The sequence below is a fragment of the Mangifera indica genome, chromosome 4, assembly GCF_011075055.1.
Source record: "Mangifera indica cultivar Alphonso chromosome 4, CATAS_Mindica_2.1, whole genome shotgun sequence".
NCBI classification, from domain to species: Eukaryota; Viridiplantae; Streptophyta; class Magnoliopsida; order Sapindales; family Anacardiaceae; genus Mangifera; species Mangifera indica.
Window position 1 is genome coordinate 3,606,411 of NC_058140.1, and position 21,102 is coordinate 3,627,512.

General features: G+C 28.3%; 1 protein-coding gene across 3 annotated transcripts; it reads left to right on the forward strand.

Annotated features, from left to right (window-relative positions):
* Positions 1-13,169: 13,169 nt before the first annotated feature.
* On the forward strand, positions 13,170-16,889 carry LOC123212733 (zinc finger protein 4-like). Of its 3 annotated transcripts, none has more exons than XM_044631902.1 (2): positions 13,170-13,482; positions 15,707-16,889. In XM_044631902.1, exon 2 carries the CDS (start codon positions 15,813-15,815, stop codon positions 16,620-16,622), a length of 810 nt encoding a protein of 269 aa, XP_044487837.1. In that variant the 5' UTR covers positions 13,170-13,482; positions 15,707-15,812; the 3' UTR covers positions 16,623-16,889. The 3 variants fall into 3 exon arrangements, with proteins under 3 accessions (XP_044487837.1, XP_044487838.1, XP_044487836.1); XM_044631903.1 differs by having other exon boundaries at positions 15,767-16,889; XM_044631901.1 differs by having other exon boundaries at positions 13,171-13,482; positions 15,764-16,889.
* The last annotated feature ends 4,213 nt before the right edge of the window (positions 16,890-21,102 follow it).

Sequence of the window (21,102 nt, forward strand, 5' to 3'; positions counted from 1 at the left end):
AGGTGCAATTATTAGTTTTTAAAACATAGAGAAAAATTTTTAATGAATTTTATTTTTTAAAATTATTGATAAAATGAAAAATTTACATTTACATTTAATAGAAAATTTTAACAAAAGTTAGTTTATCTGTAAGATTTTAGATTTTTCAAATCTCGTGGGTAAATATTAATTTTAGCATTAAAACTTAGGTAAAAAATAGTGTTTTAGCCAATTCAGAATTATCTAATCACATAATAATATATCATCTACATATTTAAATTATGTATCAAAATTATTTATATATAGTTTTATTAAAAAATATGGATATATACATAACTACTCTATCTAATATATTTATACAGAAAAACTGTGTATAGGGAGAATATTATGGGAGAAGTTTAGAGAAATAATTAATAAGGTAATGTATAGCGAAAGCCTTTCACATTTGCATTGAGCCAGAAGACTTCTAAGATCTTGTGGTGTGTATTCAAAGAATAAATCAAGTTGGGAATTGACTAAATATTAAAGAGTTATGATTTTGGTGTCAAAGGAAGGACCTGCATATCTCACCAAACCCATTGACCAAAGATATGATTCCCAGTTTCTGTCTTCATTGTCGTTTTGTGCTTATTTATTTACTTCCGTGAAATTACAAGTTAATCCCTAAGGTCTAACTCAATGACGTTCTAACCCTTTTAAGGGAAATTAGTGTTACTATTTTAATAACCTATGGGACACAAGTTCCTGTTGCTAGTCAGCATAAATGTTATAATTGAATAATATTATATATAACTATTTTGAATATATAAATTTATACATATTTATATATATTATCATATTATTGATTATTTTTTTATTTTTAATTTAAAATCATAAAACCATATGACATATATTAAGTGTATATTGATTTATATACTTAAAATAGATACTCATGGTTTTATTAATTATAATTACACCTTTCACAACCAAAACACACTTAGTTCAATTTAAACTTTAGACAGATAAAGAATTTACGAAGAATGATTATGTAACAACGTTAAAGAAATCTCATGTTAGGAGAAATGCAAAGTGTACATGATCATCCTATATTTTTTAGGGGTGATAATATAAGATTAGTGAAATAATTTATTAGTTGTTAAACTTTCCAAACACATTTTGGGTTACAAATACCATAAACAAAACTATAACAATTGAATGTTCAAATTGAACAATATTTTGATAACAATGAAATTATATACATAAATGATAATATGTTATCATATGATTAAATGATTTCGAATTAGAGATAAAACAACACTTAATCACATAATAATATGTTATCATTTGTACTCATTATTTATGAATATAGTGTTACTCTTTTGGTAATTATGTATAAGTCAGATTGTTTGGTTAACTTTCTCTAACTAAATTAACTCTTTAATAGTTGTAGTGTAACAAGAGGAATGCTATATGTATATAATTTTGAACACATAATTAACTATACAGATGATATGTCATTATGTGATTAGATGTTACTTTATTTTTAATTTAAAATCATCTAATTATATGATTACACATATAGTTTTATCAATGCAAATAATGGTTTTGCTTATTCACAAGGACTTTCAAAGGTTCATCGCAAAAATATTTGAATACATCACTTTTGAAGCTCTTGGGTACGGATAATTCCTCTAGGCATCGGGAGAGATTATTAAGTATCATAATTATGTTAAAAAGTTTGTATATTAACAAAAAATCTTATTTTGTGTATTAATAATAGTTTGTCGCACAATAATACAGTATTTTTAAATTAGAAAAAAAGTAATATATAATCATACAACGACACATCATAATTAGTAAATAAATTAGTATTTATTCTTTTAACACATAATCTTACTCTTTTTCGTAAGTTTCTATAGGATAACTACAATTATTTATTACTTTTATTATTTTCTGTTAAAGTATCTTTAGATTTTTCTTCTTTGGTTGTTACTATTTTCCATTTGTTAAAAAACAAAATATACAAAATTTATGAAAATTTTCTTCATGCATTCACAAACTTAATTATAATGTTGCCCATTTGACATGTCTAAGCTAACAAATAGATTATTAGATGATAGTAGTGCATATTTTTGCCCTTTCTTTTTTTTTTTAAGTGAACAAACAAGTCCAAGAAATGATACCATAGACTATTTGGGTCCAACTTTACTCAAGTTTTCTTATAGTGGAAAGTATCATTAAAGTTATGACAATTATTTAATTGTATCACTAGTACTAGTTAGACTTTGGAAATTAAAAGAAGAAAGAGCAATGCAAAAGCTTCAACTTCAAAGTTCAAACCGCAAGTGGCAAGTTTTCAACATCGGTTGCTTGATTTGCTCAACAAAGAACAATACTTCTTCTCAAAGATTTCCCATTTATTTAATATTCTTTCCTTGTAAAAGAAATATTATGAAAATATAGCATAGTTTTATTAAAAAAAATATTTTGTGTACTTATTTTTTATACACAATATAAGTTTATAGATGACGTATCATCATTGATTAAATATTATTTTATCTTTAACTCAAAATTATCTACTTATATAATAATACATCATCTATATACCTAAATTATATATAAAAAATATATATGCATAATTTTATTGAAAAAAAATCTTTATTTATGTAGTAAATAACGAATAATTTCAATAATCCTTCTATTATATAAGTGGGTTTTCAATTTTGTTTTTTAAAATCCTAAACAAATGAATTTATTATATATAAAAATAATATATATAATTTGATATATAAATAATGACATATCACTATATAATTATATATATATATATAAATTTAAAATTATTTAATTATATAATAATATATAATTATTTATATATAAAATTATATATATTATTTTTTTATATAATATTACTATTTATAGTATGCCATATAACTAAATTGCCCGGCTGCATCCCAAAGCTACATTTTGTTTTGTTTTTTTTTTATTTTGGGAAAAATGATTGACAAGTAAAGTTAAATGATATGGCATCACACCCTAGAGTTAATAAATAAATAAATAAATAATACCATACCTTTTACCTTGAATAGTTATATTCTCTTGTAAATTCAGCCATTTCTATGCTATGGAAATTTGGAGTTTTGACTCTGAAAGCTAAACTCAAGACGAAAGGAACTCATTGGATCTCAGTCAAAGTATAAGTTTTAGTCTTTGTTATTGGCCTTTGATTATAATTTAACTTGATCCGACCTATCTTAATCACGAAAATTGGTTTGACTTGAAGTTATTTTTAAGTCAACATTGAATTCAAATATTCAATTAATTTTTAAAGTCGAATCAAATTTGAGTTAGAGAAAAGTTCGACTCTATTTGTATAACGAGTCAGAGTTTAGTTTAATTTGTTTTGAACTTGACTTGTAACTTGATTTGGGTTATATTAAGTAATTATTAAAATGATATTATTTTGTTTATTATTAGGCAAAACAATATAATTTTGTTAAACAACATTAAGCTCCAATCCCAATCCTAACCATAGATTTTAGCCGTGAAATTAAGTTGAATTTGAGACAAATCAAATTGAACTATTTTTTGCTCGAGTTAAACTCAAATTACTTTTAATTATTAATGTGTCAAATTCAAATCAAACTATTTTTTATTAAATAAAACTTAAAATAGAGAGTGATCAAGCTTGGGTTAGTTTGAATTTACCCTTACCTTTTGATGAGATTGTATATACATATCTTGTGACATGCCTATGAATAAGGGTAGATTTGAGTCAAATCAAATCAAATTGATTTGATTCAAGTCTGATTCGATGTATAAGTCAAATAAGCTTAACTTTAATTCAGTAATTCTAATTTAGTTTAAGTCAAACCAATTTGAATCTAACAAATTACTAATAGATTCATTTTCTCTTTTATTTTTTTATTTTTTTTTATCTCCATAATTTTTCTTTTTTTAATATTTTTTGGTAACTTCTCCGACAAATTTATGGCCAACTTAATCTCGAAAATCGTCTCTTATTTGAACTTGGTGAAAGCCTAGTTTCAAGTATTGGTGACTAGACCATCCACCCAAGAAAAAGGCTTGTGAGGCAACCACAAAAGTAGCGATCTTAACTTGAATCCCGTTATCGGTGTGATAGGGTGTGCCTTTGGATTTGTGTGTGAAGGGAGCACAATATTTTCTTGTCGGGCGTGGGTCAGATCACCCTTTTCTTAACCATTTGTATGCAAATAAATGAAAATTAAACCTTGGGATTTTGCAATATTTGTATGTTATAAAATTATATATACCTAATTTTAATAATTAAGTTAAATATTTAAATACAAAATTATAATAAAATATATCATTTAAATATTTAATTAGATATAAAAGCTGGTTGCTGGTAGCTTCGCACAAGAGCATGAATTACTTTCAAATAAGATTAGACGCCCGATTACTGAATTTAATCCATGATTTGTTGGGCTAAACCCATTAAAAACAGCCCAATAATTTGGAAAAGATTTTGATGGAGACGAATCTTTTAAGTACAGCAGTAAATCAAATGTCTTATTTTTTTCCTGCATTTCTTGTACTGCTTTTTAACCACTCTGCAACAAATGTTTGGTCTGTTTTTCTTTACCCGTGAATAGATGATCATTCAACTCTGTTTGTTTTTCTTTGTTTTCTTCCTAAAATCTACTGAACGGTGCACATAAGTAGATTCAAATTATAAAATGGAATTAAATTATTTAAAAATTATAATTTGATTTAAATTAAAATTTTTTAAAATTATTTAAAAAAAATTATACGGTAAATTGGATTTGGCCTTAGACCTGATTGGGTCCAGAAAGCTGACTTTAATGATGGGGTTAAAAATTAAAAATATAAAACCCCTCCTCTAAAATAAGATAGAATAATTGTATGCATAATATTTTAAATATAATATTATATATAAATAATTATATATTATTATATAATTAAATAATTAAAAATAAAAAACTAAGTAATATTTAATTATATAATCACACATCGTTATATATACATAAAATTTATATGCAGAAAATTAATGTAACCGGATAAGGGGTAAAAAAGAATATTAAAAAAAACCAAAGTGACCATAACACCCTTAGGAACTTCTAGGAAATTACCAACCAGTGCGTATGAGGCATTATAAAAAGATTTGTTAAAATATAACAAAGTGATTTTTAGCTCCCACCAAATTAATAATTATCTCCCGCTCTTATTTATTTATTTTTAATATTTTGAAAATTTTTAATCTCAATGTAATTTTTTTGAAATGATGTAATAATTTATAAATACAATAATTGATTTTATATAATTCTTTTAAATTTTACATTAATTCTTAATCATAAAATATATTTCATTGTTGGATGAAAACATAAGTTGGAAACAAATAATTACGGGATCAAATGAAAACGAATTTGAAAAAGAAAAAATGAATTTCGAATTTGAAATTGGGAAAAGGGTATAAACAAAAAACTTAATTAAAAATTTTGAGAAAAGCTTGAAACAAGAGAAGCGGTGTAAGTAGAAAGCATAATTAAGTTGAAATTGGGGGAAAGAGGTGTAATAAAAGACTCTAATTATATTTAAATATAATTCTTTGTGCACTAACAATAGTTACAATAAGTGTATAAACGTTGAATGATTTTGAATTAGAGGTAAAGTATTTAATTCTTAGGTGTTTAAATGATGATAAAAACAAAGTTATTATGTCTAAGATTTTCCAAATTATGCCTTAAAACATTATCAAATAGAGAAATCTTGAAACATGCAAGTGCAGACATAATGCAATATTGTGCATAAAACAAAAATGACTCGTTCATAAAGATGAACAGGACTGTGCACATCCTCATACACAACTTTGTGATTTTGAACTTATACAAATAAGACATGAACGCCTGTGCATCCAAGTTGCATGCCTGTGCATGCTCATTTTCAAGCCACTCATGAGGAAGAGGCCATTGTGCATTCTCCTCGTTCAAATTCAAGCTAGAGTCAGTGTAGCCAAAAGTCAAAGATTTATGCACGTCTGTGCATAAGGGCTTTGTACGCTTACACATGATCAAATATGAAGACTCATGGGAAAAAGCCTCTCATACACACTCATCGTGCTAGGTCAAAGTCAAAAGTCAAGCTTGAATACATGTTTGTGTAGCTTCGACAAAGAAAAGAATTGAGGAGATTTCCTCATATGTAAAGTAGTTTTGCATTATGAAGAAGTCAAAGGAAAAATCAATGCATGCATGTCACAAGGCTAAGTACGCCCATGTGTACACAAAATTATAACTGTTCAAGACATCGTGTGTGCTCACTGTTTACGGTTTTGAAAGACTTATGCATGGAAAGCAATAAATGATTGTGTATAAAAAATGCACACCTGTGTAAGCGTTTGACATAAGAAGAGATTGATCAAGGTTGATTTTGTTTGAAAATAAGATTTTTTGGTTAGGCACGCCCATGCATAAAGCAAACATGCCTTGTGTGTCATCGAATTTCAAGAGAAATTCGTTCCTTTCAAATGTTAACAGATACAAATCTATATCCAATGACTTTTTCAACATTTCCAACACCATTTACCTATAAATTGAAATGAATTCAAGTTGGAAAAGGTTATGATACGTATTGAATCAATCTATACTATTTTTCTTCTTCTCAAGCAAAGTCTCTATTCTCTCACTAAGCACAAATCCACATTCTTGAGAGAGTCCTTGCCCTTAACTTGTGTATTCAACCTTTGAGAGGCATTTCCACATTCAGTATTTGTATTCAAACTTATTGTGGCAAGTTCATTGAATTATAATAGAATTTCAAATAGATTGTTTGAGGAAGTGGATGTAAGAAGCTTGGAAAAGAAAGCTTCAAATCACTAAAAATACTGAATAATTTTTATCCCATATCTATTTATTTTTCTATTATAATTGTTTGTGTTTAATTTTATATACTGTGCCTTAAAATTTTAGAAGATCCTATTCACCCCTACTATGATTACTTTGACCACTAGAATGTTTTCATAAAGTAAGATCTAATTATACGATGACATATCAATGTTTGTACATATGTTTATATTCATTGTCAGTGCAAATAATATTACTCTTAAACCTAATTAAGTAGGATTATTTTCAATATTAATATAGTTTTAAGAGATTTTTTCAAAATAATAAAGATGTATTTAGTAACAGGGGCTACTAAAATTTTACATAGGTTAATAATGCTTCCTTTGTGTAATACGAAATTCTTCTACCAACAAGATACCTACCCAAAAAGCATCTCTTTAAGGGACCTTGTTTGAGCAACTATGACTAACAACCAATTTTAAGGATAACAATTGAAAAACATCCTTTATATGTTATACATGAAAAGGAATGTAGATAGACTTTTCAACTTGTGGTAGTGAGAGGACCTCCACTTAGTAGTAAATTAGTTCAGAATCAACTAAAATGATTTATTCTTATTCTTTGCTATGACAATGAGAGAAAATTATCTTCTCCCTTCTAATCACAATAGTTATGTTATCACCTTTAGTTTAATTATAATATGAATAAATCCATAGAATTATATTTGAATTAGAAATTTTTTGATATTTTTATTTGATTGTAACTTCATCCTCTAAATCTTATAAATATAAAGGATCTTCAAGAGATAGAAGAAAACCCTAAAGAAACCAAAAAGATTCATAGAAACATACATAAGAATACAGTCTTCCCGATACATCTTTTTCATAGTTACAACTGAAAATTTTTTAAATTTCCAAAAGATAACCCTTTACAAACATCTCTCTAAAATTTTTATACAAAACAAACCAACTATATAACTGACTACTAAAAAAGTTTAAACTTATGGAATGTAAACTTAATAATCATATTGATATCAATATTCAATAGAAAACTACTAATAAAGAAAGTTCATAATCAAATATTATAGTCAACATTTTTTTATTCGATTTGATCATGATTCTGATTTGATCTAATTCATTCTGATTTTGATTTAATACGATATTGATTTGCTCTAATTTAGATTCGATCTGGTTCTTATTTGATATGATTTATTGTATAGTATTTTTTCTATTTTATATTATTAGGATTCGATTTTAGACTATATTGTAAATACTATATATTATATAATATTTTGTCAACAATATTCATCCAATTCACAAATTCTTCAACTACCTTGGCAACATATTCCATTTACCACTAAATCTATGATATTGTAAAGAAGTATCATAAGTCAATATATACACCGAAAGTAGTTACAATATTTTAAAATTATCAATCACATTCAATTTTAACATAGATGAAGAAGAAAAAAAAAATTAAAGCTCACACATATTTAATGTGATAGGAAAATGCAACAAAAAAGAGATAGCCTTTAAAGGCGGCTTGGTTCTAGTGCTGACAATTTTCAATATGATCGGTTAACTTGGCATAATACGACATAAAAAAATTGAATTAAGATTAAGTTTTTCTGATATGAAATTTATTTGGGGTCAATCTGATATGACTCAAAATTAAATTAAAAAATGTTAGGTTTCACACAAAAATAACCTTATACAACCCGAATCAAGTCGAATGTTTTAGAGAAATATTACTTTAATAGAATCTATTAGAGATAAATTATAGAAATGTTGAAAGACAATATCAATAACAGTTGAAATATTTATATATTACATATAGTTTATCTTTATAAAATTGTAATTACTCATATTATTTTTTATTTATATTTAAATATTTTATTTTATTATTAACTAGTAAGAATATAATTTGGTTGGTTAGATTATTGATATGTTTTTAATATGTAATTTTTAAATTATTTGTAAATAATACAAAATATTATATTATGTGTTCTATTAACAGTAGCTTAGGGTAATTTAGTGAAAAAATTAAAATGGTAAAAACACTTTGAAGAATAAAAACAATAGATAATTTTGGGTCAATTTGGATCGAATCGGGTCAACTTAAATATTAAAGGGTTGGATTAAGGTTAAAAAATTTCGATATAATTTTAATTCAGATAGATAAAAGTTAAAAGTTTCTAACACAAAATTTGAACTGACATGATATAAATAAAATCCAATAACACAAATTACCAGATTTACTTGGTTCAAGGATTATATAAGTTAGGAATTTAATAATAGTTATTTTAGTAGCATTCCATTATTATACTATTAGAAAAGTTAATAGAATTCTATTATTTTGTAATTAAGACTTCTTTAGTAGGATTCATATTCATTACTAGTTATATAAATCATTGAAAATTATTGCAAGTAAATCAATAAATCTTTTTCTCACTTTCTTTGTCTTTCCTAGAAATCCAACTCCCTCATGTAGAATAAATTGTTCCTAAATAATGAAAAATTGTATATATATTATATGATGCCATGAAAGTATTTAAATATTTTTTTATTTGTAAACTTTAAATCCTAAATCCTAAACTATGAAATAAGATTATTAAAACATCTTTTGTATATGATAAATACAAAATATATTATATTAATAATTTAATATATATTTTCACAAGTTTGTCTCTCTTTCAGTATTATATAATATTTAATCACATAATGACATGTCATTTTTTATGTATAAACTTATACTTATAATACTACTCTATAAATTATTATTGGAAATCTCTAGATTTGTATCATGCAACCAAATTATCAGGTCAACCTTATTATTCTAAATGTTTCCTCCTAAAAGAACAATCCAATTCAAATGAGGTTTTTTGTTTAAAAAAAAAAAAAAATGGACCATTTCTTTTATCACAATGTGGGCTAGACACTGGAAGAATGGAGATTGGGCTTAGTTGGAATGTGGGCTATATGCCAGTCCATTGTCGTGAACAAAAAATGGGTTGAGTTGTGAAACTATATGGAAAAAAAGTGTAGGCCTACACTTTCTCCATAATACAAAAGATATTATTAAATAATATGGCCAAATAACAATTTTCCATCTAAATTTTAATGCCAAGAGAAATATATATCTGTGAAATTTTAAAAATTTAAATACTCACCCATGAGCTAACTTTTATTAGAAATAAAGAAAAAATTGTTATTTTACTATACTCATAGAACCTTACAAAATTTATATAATTTTTCCCTATTAGTTTAGAAAACTAACAATTTCTTTTAAGATTAGGTTTTGAAAATTTTATTTTCCCCCCAAGGGTTTCAAAACCTTGCTTTCATTTTCTGGCTATTAGCGTTGGTCGATGTGTCTTCTTCCTCGTCGATGATGATGGCTCAAAGGCTTCTCACTCATGCAATCTGGTGACTTTAGGCAACTAAGGTGATGAAGAAATTATTTGGATGACGAATTCTTCGTTGTACAACAAATCCAAACCATGATGAAGATGATTAATCTTTATTGTCGTTTGGGTTTGATTTATTTTTTGGATACGGAGCTTGTCATCCTAGTTGTCAAAGGTCATCGAATTGAGTGAGTGAAGAGCCTCTGAGCCATCATCATCATCAATGAAGAAGATGAGCCGGCCAAAGCCGGTTGTTGAAAAATAAAAGCAAGGTTTTGAAACCCAAGGGGAAAAAAAAACAAATTTTTTAAAATTCGACCTAAAAAAAATTGTTAGTTTTCTATAGTTTTAAGATTTTACCATTATTTTTAATAAAAATTAATATATAAATAAGTATATAAGTTTTTAAAATCTCATATTTATTTATTTATCTTTACGGAAATAGTCTCGGCCAAATAATAATTATGAAATTAAGCGAACTAAAGTTTGTTAGTTGGAAGATCAAATAAACTTTTCTTTAAGGATTCGAATTCCAATAATAATAATAATAAAAAAAAATTAGGATTGGAAGTTTAAATGTGAAAAAACATTAATTGCAAAAAAAAAAAAAACCAAGTTGGGATTATCGTAATTTCTCATATGAATAAAACAATTAATTTCGGGGATGAGTTCCAATAACTCAACTACAACGCAAGACTCTTAGGCGTCAAATTCCAAAGTAAAACAACACAACTATATTTACCTACAAATAAGTATATATTTATTTATATTATTATATAATTTAATAATTTTAAATTAAAAATAAAATAATATTTAATAATATGATAATACATATAAATAAGTTTTTATAAATATATATTTATTTTTATACTCAAAATAAATATATAATAATATTATATTAAATAAAATATTATGTTTAGGTAAAGTCAAGATGAGTCTCCAATTTTAATACAAAATCAGATTTTGAAATGGACTGTCACAGGTTTGATTATGAAGTAAGGTGTATTTTATGAAAAAGTATATGCTATTGGGTAGGGTTTGACGTATTATTATTATTATTATTATTTATATATTTATTTATTAAAATGTGAAAAGCAAAGAGTGGGTCCAATCGGCCATTCTCAAAGGCATTGTCATGTCTTAGTGGTATGTGACACACGTTATCTTGCAAGTGAAGGTGAGCAATGATTTGCTGTGCTTGTCCCAACAATCAAATTAGAAGGCCAAACGACTATTTCCACCTAAACTATGTTAAATTTTCAAAGTTCTCCCTATTAACTATGAAAATATCATTTTTCCACCCATCAGCAGTTAAAATTAACGGTAGTAAGGGTAAAATCATCATTTTTTCTATAATATTAAAAATAAACTAAAATATAATCTATTTTTGTCCTCCTAAATTTTAAAAACTAAAAGTTTTCCCTAACCTAAGTTTTAAAAAATGACAGTTTCACCTTAGGGTTCTGTTTTGAAATCTCCGACGATATCTCTGGTTCTATTGCCTACGACCTCTCTCTCTCGAAACATCATCTCCTTTCGACGATCTCTTTTCTCCCATTTGGACTTCCGATCGACGTCGGAGAAACCTTGGGAGACGAAGAACTTCTTCGGGGAAGACGAAATTCTTCGTCTCCTAAGATTTCTCCGACATTGATCGGACTTTCAAATGGGAGGAAAGAGATCGTCGGAAGGAGATGATGCTTCAGGAGGGAGAGACCGTTAGCAATGGAGCCGGAGATGTCGCTAGAGATTTCAAAATGAAACCCTAGGGTGAAACTACCATTTTTTAAAACTTAGGCTGTGGAAAACTTTTAGTTTTTAAAGTTTAGGGGGGCAAAAAGAGATAAAATTTTTAGGCGTCAGGGTTCTGTTAAATTTAACCGGTCATGGGTGGATAAACGGTATTTCCATAGTTAATGGGGGAAACTTTGAGAATTTATCATAGTTTGGGTGGGAAATAGTTGTTGGCCAAATTAGAAAGAGAAACATTTTCATCTGTCCATTGTTTTATGGGCACATTTCTTCATTATTTCATATCCACTACCTTTCATTTCAATGTAACATCGCCCCATTACATTATTTTGGCATCAACATATAATTCTTTGCTAGGCAAACAAAAATTGCCCACTTAGGGGTTCCATGAAACAATGATTTTCATCATTAAGTTTGAAAAAAAAAATCATTTTTCTATTTGTTTGTCAAATTTTGATAAACAACAATCAATAAAACTATGTACATGTATTTTTAATACATAAATGTATATATATATAAATTTGTTATGATATAATTGAGTGATTTTGAATTAATGATAAAATAACATTCAATCATCCATATATAGAGCATTGCTTTACAATGAAAACTTTTGAAAATTGATAGGGGTTTAAAATTATCTAAAAAAACTATGTGGGTTTCTTTGGGTACAAGGTATTACTCGAGGGTTTAGGGAATTCCTCACATAATGATAGAAGAAATCAATAACTGTCATCATAGTTCAGTTCTTATCCATACAAAAATAATTAGGGACAAGAATCTTCTGATAAATCGCAATGCTAAAACAACCCACACAAAGAACACGAAGACAGTGCATGAGAGATCGAAAAAGCTAGAAGGGAGCTGAGTCATGTGCATGCAATTCAGCATGCTGAGGGATGGGGAAGACTGACTTGGAGTTTTGTGGGATTGGGGGGAATCCTAATTTGAGACATATCATTCTTTTGGGTGGCTCAATTATATTAAATAGGTAAAATTCTGTATTTATAATTATTATATTATATAAATTAAAAATTTAATCTTTGATAAGATTTGAATTCTTACCTATATATGTTTAGAATCTTTATTCTGCCACTCAAACTCCTTTCATATACAAAATCTCGTAAGTTTGGTAAATGCTGTTTGAAAAGACTGTGACCACATACTACTTTTTAAAGTGGAAAGAAGAACATTTGAGTATTTTTTTTTTGTGGTACTTACTATTAACTACTTGCTATCTTTTTCTTTGCCTTTGTTTCTGTCTCTCTCTCTTTCAACACATAATGCTCACTCACTCACTCTATGCTACCTGCTTTTCCTCTCTCTGACTTTCCTCCATCTTCTTTTCTTCATTTCTTCTGCTTTACCTTTCCCATAGATTGATTGTACATGTACATGTACATCTTCCTCTCTTGCTCACTTTACAATCTCATCTCCTGTTGTTAACCATTCCCATTTGTGGTAAAAATTAAGTCTACTGAAACATATCTTTTTACCAAGGAAGATGCTATTACCACTCAAGCTTAGGTGAGCAACTCTTCCTGCCTTTCTTATATAGACTAAAGATTTGGGTTCTAAGAGCTACCTTTTTTCCATGTTTTCTTTTACTTTTTGTGGTTTTTGTTTTGGTTAATCTTTGCTTTATTTGAAGATGGTGTTGAAATAGTGATGATGTTGCATCTTTGTCGTTATGTTTTTGGATAATATTCTAAGGAATTATTGTCATGGTTATTGATCTCTTGTGGATGGAAATTTTCTGGTCCTTTTAGAAGAAAGGGTTCAGATATTATCTTCCATTAATTTCCTACTCCATAGCTGAAAATGAAGTGGAAAAGTGATTTCAGATTCTGAGCTCTGTGTCGGGGGGTTTCAAATTATAATCCATTACAAGATTCTACCTAAAAACCATTCATATTGTTAAGTAAATCATCAGTTGTGCTTAATTCGATTTTAAATCCAATTTTTAGATCTCCAGGGAGATTGCCCTGATACAATACTAAGTACAACACATAACCATAAACAGTTTGTGATATTGTGGTATGGAGATTTGAGGACCTTCATAGTTGCTGGCAGCGCAGAGCTGTCTCTCAAAGAGCACAAACAAAGAAAAGAAATAGGAGGAGAGATAAATTCATCTGCAAAAAGACTGAAAAACAGTAAAGTACAGTATATTTTAAACTCTTACATGTATGTTTGAGGGCTTTTGGCCAATGGCCTTTAAGAACCCAAAAAAAAATAAAATTGAATGATGCAAATACATTGAAAAAAATGTATTTTTTCCTCACTTCATGAACTACTGAAGCAGTGTTTTTTCCTCACTTTTAATTATAACACTTGCAACTGTAATTTTTTTCCCTCATTTGCCTGCAGAATGAAATTGTGTGACAATTTCCTGCATTAGTATTCAGATTTCTGGTATACCCCAAGAAAAGTGTACAATCTACGGAGTGAGTGAGCTCACTGTTGACATGTAGCAAGACATTGTTTTGGCTTGCACATTTTTTCTGTTGATAAGCATTTATGTTATTCTGATTGAGTAATAAATCTGATTAGAGCTGTCTCCCTGCTGCAAACAATTCCATTGAAAATAGAATTGAGCTGCTTGTGCATGGAAATAGAATCATCGAAATTGAATATAAAATATATTGCTATGAAGATGTCCTTTAGGCATGATCAGGCTTAATTTGGAATCGGTAGTATGCAACGTATGAACAAGGTTGAGGGTATGAATAAAATGTTCATATGTGTAGAGAATGGATATCCATTGTTTAATAGTGATAATTGATCCATTTAATTCATGTAATCCCTATAAAATGATGATGAGTAGGTGGTCGATGAGGAAGTTAATTAACATATTAAGCTGAAAATAATACAATAGGAGAGTAGAATATTATAGGTAGAAGTTCAAGTAAATGCCGTAAATGTGAGTGGGCTTAAAGGCTTTCTCAGGGAATCTTAAAGTCAGGTGATTTGTGACAAGGACAAAAATGAAAATTTTGATTCAACTTTAGTATTCTGGAAACTGTTGTTCCAAGGTTCTGGAATTCTGAATACTTTTCCATGAAGAACTTAATTTTATGATTAATTTTAGGGAGTTGAAGGTGAAATGAGTTAGATGAAAACGTTATATGGGTTAATTTAGTACAGAAAATTTATGTGTTATCTAGATTATCATTTGTTTGCAGACCATAAATCTTTGTTTATTTTTTTTGTTTTTGGTTTCTCCTTAAGAATTACACATCAGGATTGAATTATATGGTTAACATGCTTTCACAATTCTGAGAAGCTCTTCAAGATCTTTAAAATTTGTTAATTAGTTGGTATATAATTCATTGTTGTTGAGACATCTCAATTACACTGTCTTTTTGGGTTTGATTATTTAGGGTCACTAAGCTGTCATTGATAGTTTTGTAAATCATTAACATCTTCATCTACGTCTTTTGATCCTCATATTGAGAAGAATTTCCTATATAAGAAAGTTTCTTCATTCAAAACCATATTATCCCCACATAGATATGCGACACAAAGAGGAGAAAGAAACAATCCATGAATCTAAAAATGACTTTTTTTGGCAATCCAAATGAAAGCAACTGAGGTACTGGAGTTAGGGGAAACGTTGCTCTGAATTGATTTGCTAACAGTTGGTAGATTAGCCTTGAATGTTTCACTTGAGGCAAACTCCTTGAGGACTTGGTGGCTTGGTGGTTAAAAATTTTTCCAACAAGTAGTAATCCTTCTACCATACATGCAGGTGATTCTGAAGTGAAGAGCTAATTACTGCTTTTGACAATTTGTATGATTGTTTCAGTAGCACTTGAAGATAAAGGAGGAAGCTCTCAACATTGCTTTACCCAAAAATGATGCCACCAAGCTCCAACCTAGAATCAACCGATCAAAATGATTCAGAAGCCTGCAGCCAAGTAGTTTCCAGCATATCTGTGCAAGAAGCATTCCCTGGTCCTTGCAGGGATAGCAACACCAATTCTTCTTGCCTCACAGATTGCATAAAGCAAAACATGGATCCGGTTCCTGTTTCTCTCGATTTAACACTCCGTTTTAGCTCTAGTGACACTGAGTTGAAGGGCACAGGAGAGACTTCTGGTGAAGTAGCAGCTAATTCTCAGGCAGCCACAATCCCAAGAGTTTTCTCTTGCAATTACTGTCGCCGCAAATTCTACAGCTCACAGGCACTTGGGGGACACCAAAATGCTCATAAAAGAGAGAGGACGATGGCAAAACGTGCAATGCGGATGGGGATATTCTCTGATAGGTATACCAGCTTGGCATCTCTGCCACTTCATGGTACTGCATTTCGGTCCCTTGGGATCAAAGCTCATGCTGCAATGCACCAAGGTGCCATACCACCACAAAGGCCTCCTGATATGAGAGGTGCAGCAAGGTTCGAGCAAGGGTATTATGCAATGCCAATGTTCATGGAAGACGATGATATGGACTTGTTTTGGCCAGGGAGTTTTAGGCAGGTTGGCGACGGAGCTAGAGGTGACTCAACATTAGACTTCTCTCAAAATTCAAACTCAAGTGTGGATTTTGCGGCCATGGCACCACCATCAAGGACAGATTCATCGGCACCACCATCAAGGACAGATTCATCAGCACCACCATCAAGGACAGATTCATCTGCACCTGATCTTACCTTGAAGCTCTGATTGATGTTTTCAGATCCCTATTGTCATAAAGACAAAGCCATTTACAGTGTTCACTACTCTGTACAGTGATGATGTTTCTTGAAAATTTTTGCCAGAACTTTATAATTTCCCTTTTAATTTCTATTCATATATATGTTGTTATGGTAGTTGGGTAGTTACATATGAAGTTTTGGGGTATTAAATGGAGTGCTAGAGTCAGCTTTAAACAGTTTAGAAATTGCTGTTTTGAGTGTGATGGAAATAACCAGCTGTCTTTTAGCTTTTCAATTTTCTCATTAAATGTGCCAAATTGTGCATCCATGTTCTTTACATTTTGGAGAGCTTTGAAAACCTTCCACAACTAAAATTTGGAATTGATGGTCATCATGTTAACCTAATAGGTTGGTCAAAACATACACATTTAAATAATTTCCTTCATCTTTCAACTATAGGTTTTTTATAAAAAGTATTCAATGGTTGACAATAACCCTATTTCAAATGACGAGGTTATGCATTCCATATCATTTTTTTAGGTCTTTATGAGATAGATTTAGTATATTTATTTAGGGCCATGCCCAAAATGTGTTAAATTAAGAAAGCATATTCTTGAGAAATTACCTTGAATTTTTGTTACACGTAGCTTGTTTGCTAGATTTATAAGTGGACTTTTCCCTATAAATTGATTGTTTTGTTTTATAATAAGTTATCACAAAAATAGAGATACCAATAGAATAACTAGTGATTATTGAAAAAGATGTAACAGGACTTTTTGAGTTTGTGGGCTTTCTGAGTTTGATTGTTAGTATTATGACTTTTTTCTTTTAAAAGTCTCCTTAGTTGTAAAGATTTATTTATTAATTGATTGAATTTTGAAGTAGACCATTTTGGGGTGGGTTAAACCAAATATTTATTTGTGTTTTATTATTTTATTTGGACTTCCTCTATATTTTGAAGCTTAGTTTGTGTGAGACCAATATCTCAAAATGCCAAGAGGTATGTCTAGTATTTTTAAATTTGAGATTTCTCTATTTGACAGGTAAAGTAATTTTATGTTATAGCAAAGTATGATTCAAAATTTGTTAGTGCAACAAAGGTTAGATGAGGCACTAGAAGATGTTAAGCCCGATGGAATGACTGATAGTGATTAAAGTAATATTCAAAAGATAGTTGGTAGTACTATTAGATTGACCCTAACCTCAAAAATAAAATATAATGTTATGATTGAGATTACACCAAAGAATTTGTGGGATAAATTGAGGGCATTTATGTGTCAAAGTCATTCACTATAAATTGTGTTTAAAGATGGATACGTTTTTGTTAAACATAGAAGAAGGTACAAATCTCCATGGTTACGTGAATAAATTTAATAGACTAGTTTCTTAATTTTTAGTTATTAATGTCGATGAGTTAGAGGATTGAGAAAAGACTATTGTTGTTATCTTTGCCTAAGACCTATAAACCTTTTATTCAAACTTTGTTGATAGGTAAGTTTACTTTAAAATTAGATTATATGATTGTCATGTTGTGTGAGAATGAAAGATCTATAAGAATAAAGAATTCATCATTTGGAGATAATACACTAGATATAGAAGATTCTAATCGACGAATGACTGAAGAGAGAGATGATGATTTTAAAAGGAAATCTAAGTTGGAAATTAAAGATTAAAAAGACAAGAGTGCTCTTACTATGGTAAGAAATGACATGTTCAAACACGCAACAAGCAACTCAGAAAGGTTATGATTGCTTTAACAAGACATACGATAAAAAAGAATGATGATACAAATGTTATGATTGATGATGACCTTATTTTGACAACTTGTGTAGATGAGACTCAAAGTTTGAAAGGTGAAAAAGGTTGGGTTTTAGATTCTGCTACTTTTATTCATATTTGCAATGATAAACATTGCTCTAAGGAGTTAGACGAGAATGAAAATTTTAGTGATATCATGGTTAGTAACAAAGAGATTGTGCAGGTTAGATACAATGGAAGTGTTCACCTTTAATTTCACAATAGTGTTGTTAGGACTCTTTGTCATATGAGGTATGTATTCAGTTTTAGCGATAATTTAACTGTTTTATGTGAGTTAATTACTCGTGGGTACATATACACTTGACAAAGTAATTGGCGCAAAACGTATAAGAATGGTAGTGTGATTCTACAAAGGAAATAACTATTTTATTAGATAAAGTAACATTATATATATGAATAATAATATATTATTATGTGATTAATTAATCATAAATTTAAAAAAATAATATTTAATTATATAATAATATATTATTATTTATATATAAAATTATATATATTATTTAAAAAATTGTTATTACTTATTAGGTAATACGCCATCAAATGAACATGATACAGAAAAGATTGCACAAAATGTAAACAATATTTGATCAAATTTTGGGGACAAGTTGATCAAGAAGTCAATGAGAACCCGGAAAATTTAGACTTCCAAATGTCAGAAAGTACCCGGAAAATTCTTGTCTTTTGACTAATTGAATTGAAGGATGGTGTTTGTTTGTATTTATAAAACGTGCAAATTCATTTCATCTTGCCAACTTGTACTTATCCAAATTCCAAGCTTCTGATGTTGTTCAATAAAATACAGCAAATTATTATGCTTCTAAAGAAATTTTAATAATATCCCATATCAAGTGTGCTATTTTTTAAACCAATAAAACCACCTTTTTTTGGTTCTAAGTATTTAGTTAAATATTTAGATAATATATTATTATATAATATTATGTTATTTTATTTTTAATTTAAAATTATACAATTATATATTAATATATTATTTAAGTATTTAATTAGATATTTAAAGCTTAATATACATAATATTACTCTAAATAAATTATTAAAACTTTACTAGCATGAATGTTGAGAGAGGTAATATGAACTTTGGGAAAATCACATCTGAAAAGTTAACTATTAAAATAAGAGAGTCTAAGGTCATATAAACGTCATACTAGTTGTTCATACTTTTTAATGTAAAATCCAAATTTTACACATTGTATTTGGAATTCTAATATACCACTGTGCTTTGTAGTCCCTACATCCACGTGGACTAGTTGTACATTAGGTTTTTGTTAGTCTTGGGCAAACACACAATGCCAGTGTCACTATCTGCACTGCACGATTGCCTAGGAGATGTGGGGATTGCTTTGATATCAAATTATACGAATCTTGAAAAAACTATACCTCAAAAACTAATTATTGAAATGAAAGACTCTAAAGTCATATAAACCTCATTAGTTACTCATATTTTCTAATGTAAGATTTAAGTCTCATATCTTACACTTAAAATCATAACAAGAAATTATTATTTTCTTGTTTCCACCAATCGAATCTCCTAAGAATGTTACCTATTTGTGTTGCCTTCACATAATTAGTTCAGACTCCAATATCCTAATATATATTCCTATCGATGTGAATGCTTTAAATATATATTTGTTCTTCAAACAAAACTTTTATATATAGGTAATATATTTTTAACATGTTTTTTAAGAATATTTAAAAATAAATGTCTAAATATTCTTAACATATAAAGATGTAATAATTAAAATAATAAAATTATGTATATATATTTTATATATACAAATAAATATATAAATAATATATTATAATATAATTACACAATTTTTATTCTGCTATAGAAGAACATTTACTTGTATAATAATAAATAATTTGCATTCGCAATATTATCCTATAAAAACCCTTCATTGCTCTAATCATACGTCATAAAAAGAAGACAAGACAGTCTTTATAGGAAATAATACAGCAAGCGTTTTGTAGACAATCAAAGGAGAAGATTCTTAGTTGAAAGGCTGATGGCTTCTTAATTTTTTTTTTTTTTTTGTTTTGTTTGGAATCCAGGGAAAGAAAAAGCCAACAACTTTACAACCAAGACCCTTAAGTACAAATTCTCGTGTGTTAAAAAATTATAGAATATTTTCAGGAATTTTGTTGGTGGATTTTTTTTAAAGATTTATGTTTGAGTCAGGAATAGCTAGCACTACCCACCCAAAAAAAAAAAAAAAAACAAAGAAAAGCTAGCACTGATGGAACATTTTACGGGTACCAATGATTAATTTTAGGAAACAATGGGCGAACAAAAATTATATATAAAAAAATTGTTGAAAGCTGAACACCATAAAAGTACCAGATCGAGAATCTAATTCTTAAAATAAATAATAGGTATACATTCTCCAACCCACGATGGCCGATTTGAAAAGTTTTCATTACTTAAATACTGTAAAAACAATACCCTCTCAAATTATCTTTTGGTAGGAGATTAGAATTGTTAAAGAATACTAATACTTTTGTATTGTATATTTATAATAAAATTATGTGTATATAATGAATATTGACATGATATAATATGATTGAGAGATTTAAAATTAAAGATAAAATAATATCAAATTATATAATGATATATTATTGTTTATACGTACAATACTACTCATGTATTTATATATAAATAATGGTTAACAATAAAT